This window comes from Lepus europaeus, chromosome 9 (genome assembly GCF_033115175.1).
Source record: "Lepus europaeus isolate LE1 chromosome 9, mLepTim1.pri, whole genome shotgun sequence".
Taxonomy (NCBI): domain Eukaryota; kingdom Metazoa; phylum Chordata; class Mammalia; order Lagomorpha; family Leporidae; genus Lepus; species Lepus europaeus.
Genome location: NC_084835.1, coordinates 106,086,305 through 106,106,686, shown reverse-complemented (window position 1 = coordinate 106,106,686; position 20,382 = coordinate 106,086,305). Strand labels below are relative to the sequence as shown.

The following is a 20,382-nucleotide window of genomic DNA, read 5'->3' as shown; positions in this document are numbered from 1 at the left end:
TCTTGTGCTTAAAAAAATAAGGAGCTAACATCGTGGTATAGTAGGTTAAGCCAATGCCTACCAATGCCAGCATCTCATATGGGCGCCGGTTTGAGTCTTGGCTGCACCACTTCCTATCCAGCTCCCTGCTAATGCACCTGGGAAAGCAGTAGAAGATGGCCCAAGTGCTTGGGCCCCTGCACCCACGTGGGAGACCTGGAAGAAGCTCCTGGCTCCTGGCTTCGGTCTGGTCTGGTCTAGCCCTAGCCATTTGGCCATTGTGGCCATTTGGAGAATGAACAAGTGGATGGAAGATTTCTCTTTCTGTCCCTCCCTCTCTTGCTGTGACTCTGCCTTTCAAGTAAATAAATCTTTTTAAACAAATCGTGAACATCAGAAGGCAGCATCTCACTTTTTCTCTTGCCTCCATGGCTTCCCACCATCATTTCAACCTTAAGCCTTTGAAGACGATGCCTACGTGGTCAGTCACCCTGGGTGGTCTCTTTGGCTATTTTGTGAGATCAGATCCTCCATCAGTGCTTCACGACCCCCAGGGACGTGTTCAATGGTAGAATATTTCTAAATATTTATTTATGTATTTCAGAGTATATTCTCACCTGCTGGTTCACTCCCAAAATGGCCACAATGGCCCAGGCTGGGCCAGGCCGAAGCCAGGAGGCTGTAACTCCATCCAGGTCTCCCGTGTGGGTGGCAGGGACCCAACGACCTGAGCCGTCACCTGCTGCCCACCAGAGTGCGCATTAGCTGGGAGCTGGAACCAGGCGAGGAGCCGGGACGTGAACCCAGGCACAACAGCCATGATATTCTTGATTGTCATGACTGGGAAAGTGCCACTGGCACCTAGTGAGTAGAAACCAGGAATGTTCCCAGCCATGCTACGGGCCCGGGCCAACCCTACACTAAGACGTGTCCACTCTCATCTCCTACAGGGGTCTCTGCTCAGATGTTCTTCCCGAATCAGCAAGGACTTCTCTGACCTCCCCAAACCACCCAGCTGCCTCTTCCCTACCCCTGGGCTCCCTTCTCTCCTCCACCGCTTTATTTTTCCAACTGACTCTTAGCACAGCCCAGAGAGTTGTTTATTGGCTGTCTCCTTCATTCAAACGTAAGATTCACAGGAGCAGCATCTATACTGTCTTTCCTGGCCTTGTTTAGAAGATTGTCTGATGCATGGGGGGGGGGGCACAGAAGGAATGAGGGGGGGCACAGAAGGAATGGGGGGGCACAGAAGGAATGTTTGTGGACTGAATGAAAGGAAAGAAAGATGAACCGATGGATGGGAGACGGTTGGGTGGATGGGTGGATGGGTGGATGGGTGGATGGATGGATGGAAGGAACAGGGAGGGAGGGAGGGAGGTCGGTTGGGAGGTTGGAAGGTCGTTAAGATAGAACTATCTGGAAGAAATTCATTTCCACACAAGCAGCTAAACTCCACCCCAAGCAGAATTTTCTAACCAACGCTAAGAACAAAGAAAAACCAGAGACACATCCTTTTAACTGCTGAATCACCCCCGGGAGGACTTTAAACTGGGAGCAACTTCGGGTTGCTCTGCCGCCGCCTATCGCCCAGGGAAGGGGAGAAGGCACAGCAGCCTTTCTTGCCAGCCGAGACCTGACACGGGTCCGCGCTCTCTCCTGCCAGGATCATCCCTATTTTCCTCATCCATCGGCCTGAGAACAACATCCCTTACGCCACCGTGGAGGAGGAGCTGATTGGCGAATTCGTGAAGTATTCCATCCGAGACGGGAAGGAAATCAACTTCCTGAGGAGAGACTCAGAGGCTGGTCAGAAATGCTGTACCTTCCAGCACTGGGTGTACCAGAAAACGAGTGGCTGCCTCCTGGTCACGGACATGCAGGGTGAGGAACCCAGCGGGCCGGGTGGTCCTGGGGAGGGGCGGAGCAGGAGAGGCGCTCAGGGGACTTGAAGTACCCTTGTCCCCAGAAGGTTTTGCCAGTGTCTCATCTGCTTGACAAAGAAGGGTGAAGTGATCAGCGAAATGCAGCAATACCCTTTGCTTTTCATAACTCACACCCATAACACCTTCCCATTGCAACAGGCAGCCAGAGATGGGCTCCACTGTTAAATCCTCAGTAGTTGCAAACTCGGGAGTACGGGTGAAAACCCAGATGCACTGAAAGACAGATTAAGGTGCACCAATTCATTCTCAAGTCGTGGTTAACAGTCCTTAGAACATGTTCAATTCTAAGCTGTCTTTATGAAGTCACGGCGTGTTGGCAAATTTTTAGGATTGCCATTTCTTGTATGAGATGGGGCTGCCAGAGTTAGGTTCCCCCAGAGACGTGCCTATGTATTCAAGTCCAGATGGCTCTCTGGGAGGCGCTCCCCCAGCAGGAGGAACGGAAAGGGAGACCGAGGAAGGGACCGAGGGTGTGCCTGTTGTCACCCAGTCACCACTGCCTTGCAACTGTCCATTACAGCGGTGGACAACCGGAGCTCCCTCTGCTGGAGCCCATGTGGAACGCAGGTCTTGGAATTACCCCACCCAGGGGAGATCCAGCCACCAGCTCCCAGGAGCGGCAGCCGAAGGCTGCTCCTGACGGGGGCATCAAATCCCGCGCACCTGCCACCTGCCCATGAGGCAGCTGGGCACAGACAGTTGAGCTACAGCAGTGAGTGATGATCCTGCTAGGGGAAATCTGGAGCATGGTTGTGTGTCTCCCGAATGTCACCTGCCGTGGGACGCTCCAGCCTGGGCCTGCAGACTGCTCTGTCCCCTGGACGGTGACTTCCTAGAGCTGCCAGCTTCTGGCCCAGCCACTGTGCTCAATGCCCCTCTGCTTCCGTTCTTCCCTGGTTAGGCTGTTGTGGAGCCCAAGGACCCAAGGACCCACCACTTCCCCAAATTTCCTATCCACCCATCTTTTCCTACTATTCTCAATCTTCAGAATAATCCTGCAAAGATGACACCATTTTACAAATGAGAAAACTGAGGCTCAGAGACCGCGATCTAACTGCCTGCTGCCACTCAGTTGGTAGAGAGGTCCAAAACTCCAGCCCACGCTTTCTCTAAATCCCAACCTTTTCCCGCTATACCTGAAATCCACCAATCAGCAAGAGCTTTACTCCCTGACCTTTACAGACATCTCCTTCATGGGTCCCATTCCACCTTCCCCTGAGTCTCCTGGGGGCTCCTGGAAGGCCCTGGGGCCTGGGGGTGGAACCTTACTATTCTGCCGCTGGCGCCTGCTGCAGATTTAAGGCTGGCGTAGCAGCCCACTCCTTTCGCGGACACACACACCACAGATAACAATCTCATTCATTCTGCTTGGGCTCTGGCTGTGCCATGGTTGCTGTTCCCCCATCATTTCTCCTTCAGAGTTAACTTTGCATTAAATATCATTCTTCTACCAGGAAAACAACACCCCGGGGCTTCACGCACTGCGAACGTGGCTTCCAGGCACCAGTAGGCCAGGGTAGTGGAATCTTCCATTTCTCTGTGTCCCGTGGTATCTCGCAACAGTGTTTATTTGCTCTCTGCTGTCAGGAAGAATCTTTTCACTGTCGTTATCGTGGCATGAAACAGCAATCTCTGCTTTTTATAATTCCACCGAGACACTGGAATTAGGATCAAAACCAGCCAACCCAAAGTCAACCACCCCGTTTTGGACCCTTCGCGGTCCCTCCCTGGCTGCATTGGCTCAGGACTGTGCAGGCTTTGTAAGTTTAAGAGGGTAAAAGGCGGGCCTGTGATTTGTACCTAAGATCTGCATGCTGGCGAGACCTGTCACTCAACACACCCAGGGAATCAAATCCTGAGAACGCGCTCCGAATGCTGCCAGCTGCCCTCCTTCCATCAGAAGCAACCTGTAGACCACGGCCATCCCCAGTTCAATGCAATAGCTGCACATTAGAATGGAAATTGCTCTCAAGTGACTCTTAATGATAGGAGTTGAATTGCTGACAAATTATTAGACCGAGATAGAGATTTCTTTTTAAAAATTATATCCTATTTTTCTAGACTGGAAATGACAGCTGGTGATTGTGAGAAACACAGGAAGGCAATTGTCCCAGTTCCAAGACCTTTTGCCAGATGACTTTTTAACCTGGTCTTCTATGCAGCTTAGAGCTGCGATGGATAAATACAATTTCCCGTGAAACAAGATATCCAGAGGGGGCTTTTGCAATTTGATGTCTTTTCTACAAAGCACAGTCCCTCTAATAAAGGCTACGGAAAGCATTTGTGCAAATGTTTGAGTGATTAGCAGCTTTGAAAGAGTGAGATGAATTCCTTACCAACTGTAATCAGGGCTTTTAAAGAGCTCCCTGGCTCCCCCAAAGTGCCAGGTCTGATTTAGTTCACAGGTGCACCGCAGAGACGGTGGCTCAGTGCTTCTGAGGAGCGAATGTCTGAATAGCAACGTGTCCTGGATTTTCCCCCAGCTCCGGGAAGACACTGCTGAATCCGAGTGTTCAGCCTGCCCCTTGGGGCCTCAGAAAACCACACACCCAGGAGTGGAGGACAATGGAACTCGATTGCCCCCGGATCTGACCAGGGTGGGCTTGGGGAGATGCTGCCTAGGCTGTGCAGCCCCTCCATGGGCAGGTCTCCAGTGGGTGGTGGGGGAACTGGCATTCCTAGCCCAGCCCAAGTAGGACCAGAGTCAGGGGCAAGAGAGGAGGCGACAAGGCCCAGGCTGGGTGTCTGGTCCATAAGGTGGCATCATGGACGCTGTGCCCTGTGCTTACAGGTCATTTGCTGGACAGCATGAGTGAGGCCTTGGCAGGGGTCCACTGAGTCACAGCAAGTGCCTAGAGCAACCATCCTAGGGGGATGGGAAGGGAACCGTACCTGGTTTGGGCAAGGAGTTTCTGGAAAGGCTCGAGCCCTCCACTTTGCAGGCATCAGAGAGGGGCTGTTCCTCCTGCTAGACCCGGGTAAGGTCAAGGGGTGTGCCGAGGCTGGCCGCAGAGCGCAACCAGGTGGTGGCAGCTTGTGTGGGGGAAAGGGGAGGATCAGCCACTCTCTCCAAAGCTCAGTTCCCGTCTCTGCTCCCAGCCTCCCTTGACCGTGGTTCAAACAGTGGCTGGTTCGGGGGTCCAAGGTCAGACCGTGGGTTACCAATGGCCCTAACAAAGATCTACCCAGAACTCAGGGTGATGTTCCAGGGTCTGAATCCCTCCATGGCGGGACACGAGTCTTGATGGAAACAGGACATTGTGTATCTAGAGCCTGCCTTTGAACTCCACAACTTTCTCTCCATGTTGACCACCTCAGTCCATGCCCATGCCCACTGTCCTTGTGGACCAGGGAGTTTCCACTGCCAGCAGGGGACAGGGGACCAGAACGAAGCCCCTGGGAGAGTATCTCTGGGGACAGAACAGCAGGCTTCACAGCCATCACGGAGTGTCCCTCCCCTGTCCGGGGGGATGCCGGCTCTGAGGCTGCAAGGGCTAACTCTGGGCAGGGAGGGGGTCTGTGTGCATGGCTGAAGGCTGGTGGTGGAGAGGAGGAGGAGAGCGGGTGCTTCCGCAGCAAAGGCGCCTTGGAGAGCCGCCTCCCCTTCCCCGCGAGTCCCTGCTGAGGAGCCCCAAGTCACATAGCCTCCATCTTTGCTCTCTCTTCTCCAGGTGTGGGGATGAAGTTAACCGACGTCGGCATAGCTACGTTGGCCAAAGGGTAAGTCGACAAACTTGGACACGTACAGTGGACACTGCACTTCCGGCAGCTTCTGGCAAACACCGTGAGGCTGCTGGGGCAAAGCGGGTTTGGGCAATTGAGTACAGTGAACTTGACTTGTATATTTTAAAAGCACAGACTCCCGATGAGCGTCCCAGGAGACGTGGGTGCTGAACACTAACACTGCAATCAGCTCACTGCTGGTGACGGTCCCTTCTCCCCATGTAGGGCAGGGTGCTGCCTCGCTCGGGATGAGGTGCACCCTCTCAAGGCACCAATGACCTGTTCCCCAGGTGTCTTTTTAAAAAATTTGAGAGACAGAGCAATGGGAGGGAGGGGAGAGAGAGAATATATGAATGAGAGAACGAGAATGTAGTCCCTTCTGCTGCCTCGCTCCTGAAATAGCTGCAATGGGTGGAGCTGGGTCAGGCTGAAGCCAGGAGCTCAATTCAGGCCTCCCGTGTGGGTGGCAGGGACCCAAGTACTTGAGCCATCACCCGCTGCCTCTCAGGTCTACATTAGCAGGAAGCTAGAATCAGGAGCAGAAGCAAGACTTGAACCCAGGAACCAGACTAAACATCCCCCTCCCCCCGTATCTTTTAAACAAAGTCTCCTTTCACATTGCTTTGCTTGACCACCACTGTGGTTCTGGGTGAAGATGAAATTCTGTTGCCTTTGCCCACCACGGCCCTTCCCTTGCACCGGGGGAGGGGTGAGGGGGAAGAGGACCAATGACTTGGGGAGGTGATGGTTTTGTTTGACCACATAGCTTTTCTCAGTGCTTAGGTGTGGACCAGCAGACCCGAAAACTGTGCCATGGTTTGGGTCGTAGCTTGGATGTCCCTCAAAGGCTGAAGTACTGGGGACTTGGACCCCAAAGTCTTCTGTTCATGCTGAACAGACCAAGGGTGGAGACTTGAGCAAAGGATGGCACGTGGGAGGTGGGCACCGTCGGAGGTCTCTGGGCCGTGGGTGTGGCTTTGCAGGAAGTTCTTGCAAGAGGGTTGCTGTTGGACTTCAGTCCAGCTGCTCTCTGCTTCCTGGCTCGCCATGGGACCATCACACTGCCATCCTCCAGCCTCACCGGTGCCTCAGCCAGGGGGGCTGTGAGCCTCCCGAACCATGAGCCAGCGTAGACCCCCTTCCCTCCTGAGTTGCTTCTTGCAGGCATTCCAATTAAAGTCACCAAGAGCTGACTCATACAACTGCCATGAGAAGAGTTTGTGACTAAGTTCCCAAGGGCAGAGAGCATCCCACAGCATGGCAGGTGCACCTGGGGAGGCACCAGGGTCCTAGGCAGGCAGAGGAAGCCAGGGGACAGGAATCAGCGGGTAAGGCAGGGTTCACAGGTTTAGGATTGGGTTGTGTGCAGACTGTTAGCTGGCTCTGGGGCTGGGGAGAGTCCCCAGCTGTGTGGTGCCTGCCCTGGGGTGCAAGATCAGGCAGCTCCCGGCCCTGAGCCAGGGTACCCAAGAAAGAGGAGGAAGTGGGGGTGTGGGCTCTGGATTAGCCTCTTTGCATATGAAAAGCATTCTGGAAGCAAGTCCTTTACTCCGTCTAGGAATTGGCCAGCCCTCAGAGGGGCAGTCTGTCGGGGCCAGGGAGGCCACAGATGGCCATATATGAGAAATCCAGAAAATAAAAAATGGCACGGCGAATACAGCCTATTGCTCCCATTGCTGGGGCTGCCTCCTCTGGTTACTGCAGACTGCTGGCACCCACAGCTCTCTCACAAATAATGAAGGGTGGGGAAAAGTAGATTTGCAAAAAGTAGAAAGGGGACTGTTGTTTTAACCTCCAGTTCAATGCCTCCGATGTGTGCACAGGCTTCCAGACCCGAGATACAATCTGGAGGTTTTCCCCGGATGCAGCTCTTTTTGGAAAAGCTGCTCAGTGATAATAAAGTGTTGTGCTGGAGCCACCTCCACTTCTCCCCGCCTGTGAAGACTGGACGCTGGGAGAGGGCAGCGTTTCACAAGGATGTGGACCTGGCTCCAGTCTTGGTCCTGCCACTCACTCTGCTCCTCCGGGGCTGGCCTTGCTCCATGGTGGTAGAGGAATCCGTCCAGCCTACCCGCTGAGGATGCCCGTTTTAGGCCTGATGTCCTTGCACCCTATCCGGGTTAGCATTTATCCTGGACAAATTAGAAGATCAACGATACAGTGTCCTATTTTTGGAGGGCACCGGCCTGCACCCTTCACAGATCCCGTGGTTCTCTGTAGGATGTGGCAAATTCAGGCACCAGCCAGCTCTGGTTTGAGTCTTGGCTTCCCATGGTACTGGCTGTGCGGCTAGGCACCTGAGAAGTTCCCCAAGCCACCCATCTACAGACTGGGGACATGCGTGGTCTTGCCCTGAGGATGCCCCCACCCCACCTCACTGAATCAACACGTAGTCCCAGAAGTTCACTGTGAGCTGCTTAACTGCTATTTCCTACACCCCCCCATCCCCCCCCCCCCATGCCTCTACCTGTCACCAGAACGGGCAAACTTCATACCGCTATTTAGACCAAAGCCGAAATGTGCAAGGAGTCCCCAAGTCCAGGACGGACTAAGAACAGGATGACTGGAGATATCTCTTGAAAGTGTATCAACAGCTTCCAAGAGCCAACCCAGAGCTTACATGCTGCATTTTTTCTCCTAGTTTAAAAAGACATCCACTCCCTTGGTTTTGTTCTCTGCTTTCATGCAACTTTGTTGGCCTGGGACAGGTGCCCGGGATGCATTAGAAGGACTGGCGGCTGGAGCTCAGGGCACAGCGCTGTGTCGCCTACTCACTGCTTCCCACCCAAGAGAGGTCAGGCGAGGAAAAGGGAACTGGCGCATTGGGGGAATAGTAGATCTTCTTTCTTTAAACTTTGCCTTTTAAGCCTTTTCTTTTTCAAAAGAGCAGTTCTGAAACCCTGTTTGAAAAGCTGATAAAAGGCAGGGGGACTTCTGTCATCAGAAGGTGGGGGTGTCAGGGAGACCTCGTAGAAGTTCCTGGAAGAGCCTCTGCTCCAGAGCCGAAGCCAAAGGCCACGCTCAGCGCAGGGCAGGGCAGCCCACTCCCAGCCAGGGCTTGCTGCTGGGAGCCAAGGCGAAGGGGCAGATCCCCAGAGCCGGAAGCCGCGATTCCATGTGTCAGCCAGAGCTGCCAAGTGGAGCTAAAGCAATGGCAACAGATTGGAAAGGGCTCCAGCTCAAAGGCAGTTTGCAGACAGGAAGGGAGAAAGCCAGGTGGGAGGGCCGGGGCCGGCGTGAGAGGGGCGGAGTGTGTGGCAGGACAGATGTCCCAGAGCGCACAGGAGAGGAGACTGACCGAGGCCGGCCTCATCCTTCTTGGCAAACTCTGGCTGTCCACGGTGGGAAGTGGGGGTTGCAGGTTCTAGGGGAGGCTGGAGCCGGGCAGCCCTAAGAAGCCGCGTTCTGCACTTCCATCTGCACCATGAATTTGCTTGCCCAATAAGTGCACCCTGATTAGTTTTCTTGTTTGATGAAGTCCAAGGTTGTGATGCGATTTGGGAGGTACACAGTTATTTGGGCTCTCATGAAATGACGTGTAGGGACCGTCATGACTCATTCCTTTAAATTCAACTTTACTTGGCGTCAAGATCCTCAGAACAGAAGGCTGGCAGGACATGGTCACGTCTAGAAACCCATCCCCTGTACCGCAACACTCTCCATCTTTGGGCCATGTCGAGTACACAGACTTCAAGTTACAAATCCTGTTTGCTGCTCTGACATCCTATGAATCCACTGTCAAGGCAGACCCAAGGGCCTAACCAGACCACTGAACTCATTTCTGACTTGAGATTAATCAGCCATCTACGTGGGCTGAGAAAGACTAGAAAAAAGGCCTAATTTGAGAACTGGAAATTTAACTGAACCAACTGCAAGCCATTCTAAAGCAACGCGTGCTGGGAACAGGCCCACCCGTGTCCAGTGTGGGGCGGCACGTGCAAACACTCGCCCACTCCAGCCAGCAGGAGACGGTGGAATTGTGGTCCAGCCACCAGAGGGCACCAGAGCAATACTTTGACTCCAAACGGCCAATTTCATGTCACTGAATTGAAGGAAAACAAAGAGGAGTACCCCAAGCAGATTTCTTCCCAGTCACGAAGCAATGGGCCATGATAAGACGGATTTGCGCCGCCACAGAGCCTCCCCGAGGGGCGGCCGCCAGCCAGCCCTGGCTTTCCAGCCTCACAGACAGAATGAGGAGGCTGAAGGGTGCGTGGCACGTGCCGGGCATCCCTGACATGGAAACCGAGTTCAGCAGACCCTGGAGAGAATCAGGTGTCCCAAACAGGGGCAGGTGAGGGGCAAAGACACTCATCAAGACAGACACCGGGACGGACAGTTGCTGATTCCCGCAGGCCCTACCAGCTCTCCCAGGACACACCCTGGGAACAGCATGATGATCTCCTGGCTCCAGCTTGAAAATCTCACAAGTGGGAGCCATGAGCTACGGCTTTCAACCCTCCGCCTGGGTTATCTCCTGCCCAGTCTGTACCCAGGACCTGTCTATTTGTCATCCAGCTCCAGCAAGTCTGAACGGAAAGAACTCGAGATCGCCCCCTGCAGGACAGCTGGGAGACAGCAGGAAGGAGAATGCCTTCAGGAAGGTTTAAGCCAAGTGCATTGAGAGAGGGAGAGAGCGTGTGCTGCAAAGATGCTGGGGACTCTACAAGTTTGTCAACAGGAGAAGGGATGTCTGGATGGCAGCTAGAAAAACGACCGGTGTGCGTGCGTGTGTGTGTGTGTGTGCTCAGACTAGAGGGAGACAGGCACTGGTAGGAAGGCAGAAGGGAAGGAACCCAGAAAAGCAGGGGGGCTGACCACGGGGTGCGGCTGCAGAGGGCCAGGCACCCTCCCTGCAGGTATCAGAGCTCATCAATGAGGAGCTGTAGCCAGCAGTGCTGCCCAGCCCATAACAACTGGACACGAGGCCTTGCTCACTCCTGCCCGCCATGGGCCTCACGGCCTGGACTGAGTTGCTAATCTGTCTGCCTGGCCAGCGCTGTCTGCCCTGTGGCCCCAGGGCCTCCAGCTGCAGATAAAGCATGGCCGTGGGAATCAGTGCTGGGACGTAGGGCAGGAGCCAGTCTCAGACGGGTGCCCTCCTCAGCTCTGGTTGCAGCTTCAGGTGGTAGAACAGAGCTGTGTATCCTGTCTGGAATGCATGGGATGTCATGGGAACAGGATGCACCTGACCTCAGCCCCAGGGCCCGTCTGGCAGAGACCAGCTGGTGTGGGGGGTGCCTGCAGGAGTAAGAAGACAGGAAGCTTGTGGCGAGCAGGGACTGAACGCCCCAGCCAGCAGCACCAGAGGCCCGACTTGGTGTGGGGGTCGGAGGTTCCCAGCCCTCCTCTCTCCCATTTTCCTCAAAAGAAGGAAACTTGATGTTCTGCTTTTTTTCCAGCTGGGGTGGCTGCCAGGGAAGAAAGTGCCAGGGCTTGGTTTCCATGGAGACAGCCTGGGCTGTTGCTGAGACTGTGGCTTCCATGGAGAGCCTGGATCCCGGTGATAAGAGCAGAGTGACGGGGCGGGGGCGGGTCCTGTAGCTGAGGGGGAGGGAACATTCCAGTGGCTTCTTGACCATGCTTGGACTTACGCATGCGGTGACCATGGGAGAACAGACTGGTCAAGGCAGAAAGTGAGAACGAACGGCTGAGATGGCTTGGTGGCAGGCCTGTGGTGGGATGGCCGGAACTGGGGTTCTGGGGTGTCTCTTGAGATTGGCCACTGGTCACCTGACTGAAGGAGGGCGCACTGCAAACCCCGAGGATGCAACTTCCCTAGAAGACGCGGACCTGATTCTGTCGCCACCACCCATGCCCAAAGCCCGGCTCCCTTACAGAATCCGTTAGAGAGGCAATGGTGGGGAAATGGGGTGCCATTGTCCAATAATTCAAGCCTGGGCTGAAGAGTTGGAGAGGTATCTTTAGTGAGAGATTCCCTAGGGTCTTAAAGAGCCAATGGGGGCCAGCGCTGTGGCGTAGCAGGTAAAGCCACTGCCTGCAGTGCCGCATCCAATATGAGCACTGGTTCGAGTCCTGGATGCTCCACTTCCGATCCAGCTCTCTGCTGTGGCCTGGGAAAGCAGTAGAAGATGGCCCAAGTCCTTGGGCCCCTGCACCCGCATGGGAGACCTGGAAGAACCTCCTGGCTCCTGCCTTCTGAACAGCTCATCTCTGGCCATTGCAGTCATTTGGGGAGTGAACCAGCAGATGGAAGACCCCTCTCTCTTTCTGGCTCTACCTCTCTCTGTAACTCTTTCAAATAAAAATAAATAAATCCTTAAAAATAAAAAAAAAAAGAGCCAATGGGAGAGGACCCAGCTCCCCTCACAGCATGGACATCACAGCTTTCCCGAAGCATCTGGAGGGACTGTGGCCCCCACAGCACATTTTGGGAAACGCGGACCTCAGGGACAGACAGCTTACGAAGCCACTCCACGCACGTCCTGTACCTCGTCTTTCCTCAGACGGCTGCTCTCGCTCAGAATGGGCCTCGGAACCTTTGCCTGTGCCATCCCCAGTGCCTGATAAACCCTCTGTGAAGCCTTCTCGGAACCACGAGGCAGTGTGATAAACATCCCCTTGGGGTGTCCGCGGCACTGACGTTCAGTACAGAGCCAATACTTGCTGATGAGTCTCCCCGCCCTGCAAGATGGCCAGCCTGGGAGCAAACCACATAGCTTCCTTAGCCTCTTTCATCCCAGTACGTGTCCTGCACATAGCTGGTGCCCAACGAGTGAAGCAATGAATGCAATAAACATGAAGAAATGAAAGACACTGATGGACTTTCAGAAAATACTAGATATTTCCGAACTAGGCAGCTTTCCCAATGTCCCTCCCTTTATTACATGGTTGATGCATCTGTCTTACCAATGCATAACCCAATCCTGGCTTTACTTTACCTACCCCTATTGCTGCCAAACTAGGGCTTTGCTCCAATGTGTCACCTGCATTGTCAACCTGAATTCCTTGCCCTTGCAGCCACTCTCTACGTAACCATGGTTGCAGAACACTGTTTGGCCAGATGGGCCACAGCTCCGACAGTGGTCCCATAACATCGTAGCTGTTTGTGTCACTGCATGCTGTGGTGGCCGTACAACGACACAACTGCCTGATGACACGTCTTGGACTGCGCTGCCCTCTAATGGAAAGGAAATTTGAGCAGAGCCTGCACTCAGCGGTGTTCAGTGGAATAAATTCAGTGTTCCACTTCTGGAGATGGTGAGAGAAGACGGCTGAGTTAACAAAGGGATGGGTACGAAAATGACACTAACTGGAGGTTGAGGCCAACAAGATTCAGTTGACGAAATTCAACAGAGCTAAGACTTGATTGGGAATATGGGAAGATTCCTTGTTACAGTTTCTCAGATTCCCAGAGTGGCCATCACAGATGAGCACAAATGTGAAGCCACAGGAATTCATCATTTCACAGCCCTGAAGGCTGAAGCCGGAAATCTCGAAGTCAGCAGGGCGGCTCTTCCTGCAGGCTCTGACGGAGTGTCCCCTGCTTCCTCCCCAGCCCCTGGGGCTGCCTGCGCTCCTGGCCGTGCCTTGGCTGTGGCCGACACTGACCTCTGCCTCCATCATCATGCGACAGTCTACTTGTGTTTCTGCCTTTTCTTACACAGACCCTGGTAACACTGGATGAGGGGACCGCCCTGCTCCAGGACGATCTCATCATATTACATCTGCAACGACATCATTCTCCAAACAAAGGCACATGCTGAGTTTCCGGAAAGGATCCGACTTCGGGGAGACCCTTTGCAACCCCGCGCGTCTACTCCACAGGAGTGACAGGAGCTGTTTCTGCAGTGAACACATTGGAGGGATGTCACAGAGGTCCAGATTCATGGTCTCCTCCAACCTTGAGAGCAGCCAAAGGCAGGCATGCCCTGCAACGGGGGCCACAGGCAAGAGAACTGAACATCCCATTGCATGCAGAGCTGCAAATTCCCGCAGCTGGATTCATGTCCTTGGAGTACATCTGAGGTTAACTGGTCTAGAAACGCAAAGGACACGGCCCTACTTTTCTTCCCTGGCTAGAGCAATGGCCATGGTAATGACTGTTGGTTTAGGAAAACAACAGGTCCAATCAGAAGCCAAACATCCTGAGACAGAGATCAAATTAAGAGAGGAGAGGGTTGTGGCTCACTTGGTTAATCCTCTGCCTGCAGCGCCGACATCCCATATGGGCACCGGTTCTAGTCCCGGTTGCTCCTCTTCCAGTCCAGCTCTCTGCTGTGGCCTGGGAAGGCAGTGGAGGATGGCCCAAGTGCTTGGGTCCCTGCACCCGCATGGGAGACCAGGAGGAAGCACCTGGCTCCTGGCTTCGGATCGGATCGGCGCAGCACTGGCCATAGCGGCCATTTGGGGAGTGAACCAATGGAAGGAAGACCTTTCTCTCTGTTTCTCTCTCTCACTGTCTAACTCTGTCAAATAAAAAAAAAAAAAAAAACTGAGAGGAGAGAGATTTGCAATTCTGTATGTGCGGGGTGGCAGAGAGAGAGGAGATGTGGAAGAGTTCTTCCTTCTAGAAAGTTGTGAGACGGGGACATTCAGTGCTGCTTGGGAGGCCAAATTCAGAGTCTAACATTCGAAGGAGATAGAGAGGATCAGAAGCGTGATGTGGAGACCTCACGCCTGGGCCAGGCAGGTGCTCTAGGATGAGGCTGGCAGCTGTTCATCTGTTCCTTGGACACTCCTGGAAAGGCCTCCTCTGGACAAGAATTCTGAGCAAAACGTGTCCTGGGAGAGATCACGGTCTGTGGAGCGAAGACGTGACTCGCACCCGACTCCCAGAGGAGGGTCTGGTGCCCAGGAAGATGCATGGAAGACGTTGCAGAGTCCTGCTTATGACGCGGGCAGGCCTGCAGGGGGCTGCAGAGAGACTGGACTGGAGCCAGGGCGGGCTGGGGGCTGGGGGCTGAGAAAGGGCCTATAGACTGGGCAATGCTGCCCCCCGGGGGGGTCCTTGCCATGCCCACAGGCAGACGTCGGTAGTCAAGCCAGCTTGAGGTCGTGTCTACACTCACCCCAGCTCAAGGTCACTGCTCTGGTCAACTTGTCTCAAGGTCACATCTACAGTCAACCCACCTTGAGCCCACATCTGTAGTCAACTCAGCGCAACATCACTGTCACATCTCAGCTACTCTGGCTCAAGGCCACATCTGTAGCCAGCCCAGGCTCGAGGTAGGCTGCCTGACTCTGTCTTCCATGAGCATCTAGGAAAGAGTTAAGTGGAAGAAAGGAAACAGCTGGATTCCTGGAAGAGGCCTGGGATCCCAGGAGCTACTGGAAATCATGCTATTCTGGCCACTGGGAGGTGGGAGCCATTGGATAAGGGCTCAGCTGTTACCCAGAGAACACAGCCGCAGGCAGCACGGCCAGTGGGAGCGGAGCTCTTTGTGGAGAGTCAGTGGGAATTTGTTATTTCTCTCTGCAGCGCTTAGATGTTGACTGAGACAGAGGATTGCGACTTGTTTCCCACGCACTGTCGCACTGTCGCGGGGAAGCTGTTCCTGCTGTGATGTGCCCGGCTCGCCTGAGCCGCTCAGGAATTGGAATGAGACAACTGAGCCCCCACCCCCCAGCAGAAGGTGGGTTGGGCTGAACCTTTCCTTGGTATCTGACAAGGCAGGCGCGCCAGCCTTCTGTCCCCGGAGAGCGCTCAGGCTCGGGGGAGAGCAGCCAGGCAGGCACCTCGCCTTCCATGGGGTCTCTTGCGGAGGAAGATGGAGATGTAAAAGTGACAAGGAAGGTAGTGGAATTTTCCCTCTCCTGCTCGAGTCATCGCGGGAGCTTGGCTTTTAGAAACAAGTCTTTTTTTCACAAGGAGACAGACTCCTGGGGGCAGAACAGCTCCCCAGCAGGCAGGAGAGGGAGGGGAGCAAGCTGGATGGAGGTCCAGACTGCTGCTTCGACTTTAGAGAGCAAGCACTTCACTTGCTTAAGAGCATAAAAGAGGGGCTGGCATAGTGGTTAAGAACAGACCCCATTCACACCCTGTATCAGGGCACCCGGCTTCAAGCCTGGCTACTCCATTTCCAACCCAGTTTTCTGCTCATGGCCACCCTGGGAGGCGGCAGAGAGGTTCAAGTGCTTGGGTCCCTGCCACTCATGACCCAGATGGCATTCAGGGCTCCTGGCTTCAGCTTGGCCCAGCCCTGGCTGCCGTGGGCATTTGGGGAGTGAACCAGTGGACAGAAGATCCTCCCCTCCACCCTTTCAAATAAAATGAAGAGTAACAATTTTATCTCAATGCACTGCTGAGGCCGAGGAGCACAGCCCGGTCCCTTGTCCCTCCAGGCGTTGCTGGCCCTTAGGGCTCCTGGCAGTACTGGAAGGACTCCTGGTTTCTGCGATCACGTTTGCTGTTGGACTCAGGGCTGGTCCCACAACCTCAGCCTAAAGTCTTGCAGCTCTAAACGGAAGGCTCCGCAGGAAGCAATGTGCTCCAGCTCCACATTCTAGAATCCTTTATTCAGAGCCAAGGTTGCACATCAGTAAGAAACGGAACTCCCATCTAAGCGGCCCAGCCCTCGTCCACGTGGCTGAGAGGAAGGGCTTGGGGGCACTGCTTTGCACCTGTGAGTACAGCAAGGCGCACCTGGCCTCCACTCTCGCTGGTGCACAAAAGCAGGTTTTGCCTTTACTGAATTCCACCATGTCTGTTCTTTCTCTCTCACTGATAGGTGCATCAACCACACGGCTACACTTGCCAGAAGTAGAAATAAATCTATTTTCTGAGCAGCATTCTTTTCCCTCCCAAAGCTTTCTTTTTAAGCGGGCAACATATTCTGTTTCTTAAAATGATGTTTCCTCTCTCCCTATCCCCCAGGTACAAAGGGTTCAAAGGCAACTGCTCCATGACCTTCATCGACCAGTTTAAGGCACTGCACCAGTGTAACAAGTACTGTAAGATGCTGGGGCTGAAATCCCTTCAAAACAACAACCAGAGACAGAGGCGGCCGAGCCTGGGGAAAAGCAGAACGCAGGCGAGCTCCACGGCAGCAAGGAAGCCGGGGCCCGGGAGCCCAGCGGATAAGACATTGTAACGTGGCCAGCGGCGCCCCACGCAAGAGAACGCTCAGGCCCCAGCCAGAAGAGCTCCCAGAAGCTTCCACACCCTGCACCTGCTGTCCTACCAGAGCTTTCGGAACAGCCATTTCTGACCAGACTCCAGGAGACACTGCAACAGGTGGCAGCCTCAAAGACAGTCTCCGCTCCTCGGATACTCGGTCAGCGTCTTGGCCCTCCTCACGTCATGTGCGTGTCTGCGTATTGCACGTGGTTGTGTTGTCAATATCCCTCCCATTCCCACTCCTAACCTCACATCTCCAGACATACCCAGCTGCGATGGGATGGAAACCAGGATTCCCTTACTGGGTCAAGCCCTTGAACCAGTGTTGAGCATGCCATCATGGCTGGGCTGGCTTTTGACACATAAGGTCCTTCCTTTGGTGACCACACAGCCAGTTAGTGTTCTGTCGCATTAAATTCCTATTGAAACAAAAAGTGCAAGATGCATATGTCACCAGAGATGTTTGTTCTTTAGAATCTGTGCTGTATTTCACACACACACACACCCCCCAATTTTGTAATTTAGTGGTTTCTGAAAAGGTTTACTGTAGCACAAGATGTTTATCCTTGTGTTTCCACTTCATTCTTAAAAAAAAAAACAAAAAACCAACAAAAAAAACCACCTTGTCTTTGAATTCCATTTTTCCATGCACTTTGAAAAATTTTTATTTTCATTGAATTTGAGAGAACGAGAGTCTTCCATCCACTGGTTTATTCCACCAATTGCAAACAAAAGCTGAGGCTGGGCCAGCCTGGAGTCAAAACTCTTTTTAAAAAATATTTGAAAGGCAAAGTTACAGAGAGGCAGAAGGAGGGAGGGAAGGAAGAAGAGAGAGAGAGGTCTTCCATCTGCTAGTTCACTCCCTAGATGGCTGCAACAGCTGGAGCTAGGCCGATCCAAAGCTAGGAGCTTCTTCCAGGTCTCCCACACAGGTGCAGGGACCCAAGAAATTGGGCCATCTTCTCTTGCTTTCCCAGGCCACAGCAGAGAGCTGGATTGGAAGTTGAACAGCCAGCACTTCAACCGGCACCCATATGGGATGCCGGCACTGCAGGCAGTGGCTTTACCCGCTACGCCACAGCACTGGCCCGTGAGCCAAGAACCTAATCTGGGTCTCCCAAAAGGGTGGCGAGGACCAAAGTATTTGAGCCATCACCTCCCAGAGTGTGCGTTCGGGGGAGACTGGATTGGAACAGAGAAGCCAGGACTCAACGGGCACTCTGATAGGGGATGCAGGTATCCCCTATCTACCCTCTCTGCCTCATTCATACCCTACAACTGAGGTTCCATCACCTGCTTTTCTCTCCACATCCAGGCTCGCTACACCCACGGCCATCCACTGTGCATTACACCAAAGACGATGCTAACCCTGGCTAGGGAGTCCCAGCTCACAGGGATCCTGACCCCACCCCTCTGCCCGCATCCCATGTGGGTCTCCCAACTCGGCCTCTCCTTCCATGCTAGTCTGGGCCATGGCCAGTTGTAGGGCAGAGTGACCACAAGAGTTCGCGCTGGCTGAGAGGAAACCAAATACGGGTGTCCCAGAGGTGCTTTACACCCCCCAAAGTGCCTGAACACATCTGCCGCCCCTCCCACCCCAGGTAGCTTGCGGTTGCTTCGTTAACACACCTTCTTTGTTAGGATCATCGAGAATCGGCAGAGATTGGGGGTGGGGGGAGACTTCCCACCTACCACTGCACCCCCACTGTTACCTCATGCTATTATTAATATCTCCCTTCCCAGTGCTGTCTTTGTCAGAACTGAGGCGCCTCTACATTGTTATTAAAGTCTAGAGTTTACTTTAGGGTTCACTCTTGGGGTCTTACAATCTATGGACTTTGTTCTTTAATTTTAAAGACAGAATGACAGAAAGGGGAGGAGACACACATACAGAGCTTCCAGCCACTGATTCAGTCCTCAAATGGCTACAACAGCCAAGCTGAACCTAGAGGCCAGGAACTCCATCCTTGTCTCCCTCATGGGAGTACCTGGACCATCATCCATTGCTTCCCCAATTACATTAGCAGGGGAGCTGGATCGAAGTAGAGCAGCCAGGATTCAAACCAACACTCCCATGTGGGATGCTGGCATCACAAGTGCTGCATGATGACGGTGCTTGCCTGTGGCTTTGGGTAGGTCTATGACATGGCTTCAGCAACAGTGTCCTACAGCCCTAAATACCCCTGGGACTGCACCTGTTCATCCCCACCTCCCCTAACCTCCAACCTAGGCAGCCACGACTCTAACATCTCCATTAATTCTGCCACTTCCAGAATGTCATATAATTTAACAACGCAGGCTTTTCAGAGAGTTTGTTGTTAGATTTCAACTCCTCCATGACTGTGTCTGGGCGAAGTGTGGGGTCGCCTCAACACCATGGTCCATGCATCTCAAACTTGAACGTGCACTCAAGTCTCCAGGGTCACGAAGAGACACAGGCTCTGAATCGGTGGAGCTGAGATTCTCCATCTCCATGCTCTGTGTGGTCAGGGACCACCCTCAGAGAGGGACGCTGGAGCAGCGCAGAGGGTCCTCAGTGTTGAGGGGAGTGACCAGGTGTCCTGGAGTCCCAATGAGCACAAGCAGCAGCACCAGTTGACAGGGTAGGGGTGTGAGGAGACACGGGCGACAGGCTGGCTTCTGTATGCACCTGCAGCCGAGTCTGGGCAGCAGCTGGGCCTCCACGGGTGGGGGCTCCCAGCTGCCCCTGCTTTAGAGAGCTGCCTCTCTGGCCGCCCACCTCCCACGCTGGAGTGTCTGGGATGAAGTCCCACCTCTGCTTCCTATCCAGCTTCCTGCCAACACACACTCTGGAGAGGCCATCGCTGGGGGCTCAGGTAACTGGTCTCTGCCACCTACATGGGACACCTAGATGGACTTCCGGCTCCTGGCTTTGGCCTGCGCCAGCCCAGCTGTGGCTGACATTTGAGCAGTGAACCAGCAGGTTTGAGATATGTCTCTCCCTATTCCTCTGCCTTTCAAATAAACAAATCTTAAAATAATTTTCTAAGACACAGGGTTGTGGTTTTAAAAAGTGGGGGAGGGGCCTCGATGGGATTTTTGCCTTGAAAGAGTTTGAAGGACAGAACCATTTATGTAGGTGTCATCTTTCAGAAAATGTCATAGCCAGGCTTTCTTCAGAAGTGGTGTACAGATTAGAGAGGCGTACACCCTTGGTGTACAGATTAGAGAGGCGTACACCCTTGGTGTACAGATTAGAGAGGCGTACACCCTTGGTGTACAGATTAGAGGATGCTCACTTTTGCATGAGGCAGGCTGTAGCCTGCTCTGCCCACTGAGATCCCACAGAATGTAACAGCAGAGGTCTAGGAAGTGCCACAATAGTAAAAAGAAAAGGGGACATTTTTGATTGGCTCCATCTATCTGCGTCGGTGTGGGTAAGCCAGGGCTTTGACAGATCAGGATGCCTTCCTTGGTGATAAATGGTCATTATAGAAATGATACCAACAACATCAGACAGCTGTAAAACCCCAAGCAACGCCCTGGCCCTGGCTGCCTGGCTGGCAGGAAAGGAGTTTCTACTCCTGGGTTGTGTGTTGTGCAGTCAGCCCAGGACGCCTCTCCTGGGTGGAGCCATCTCTGTCTCCTTTCATGGATGCTTAGATTCCCCCCACCCCTCAAAGGGCCTAATCGATG

General features: G+C 53.7%; 1 protein-coding gene across 1 annotated transcript in view; it reads left to right on the top strand.

The window, feature by feature from the left end:
• The window catches only part of ALPK2 (alpha kinase 2), a 116,432-nt gene extending 99,218 nt beyond the window's left edge, over positions 1-17,214 (top strand). Inside the window, exons 11-13 of the mRNA XM_062200033.1 lie at positions 1,643-1,860; positions 5,594-5,642; positions 16,483-17,214. Of these exons, the coding sequence (XP_062056017.1) occupies positions 1,643-1,860; positions 5,594-5,642; positions 16,483-16,699 (484 nt within the window). The 3' untranslated portion in view covers positions 16,700-17,214. The remainder of the gene's footprint in view (positions 1-1,642; positions 1,861-5,593; positions 5,643-16,482) is intronic.
• The last annotated feature ends 3,168 nt before the right edge of the window (positions 17,215-20,382 follow it).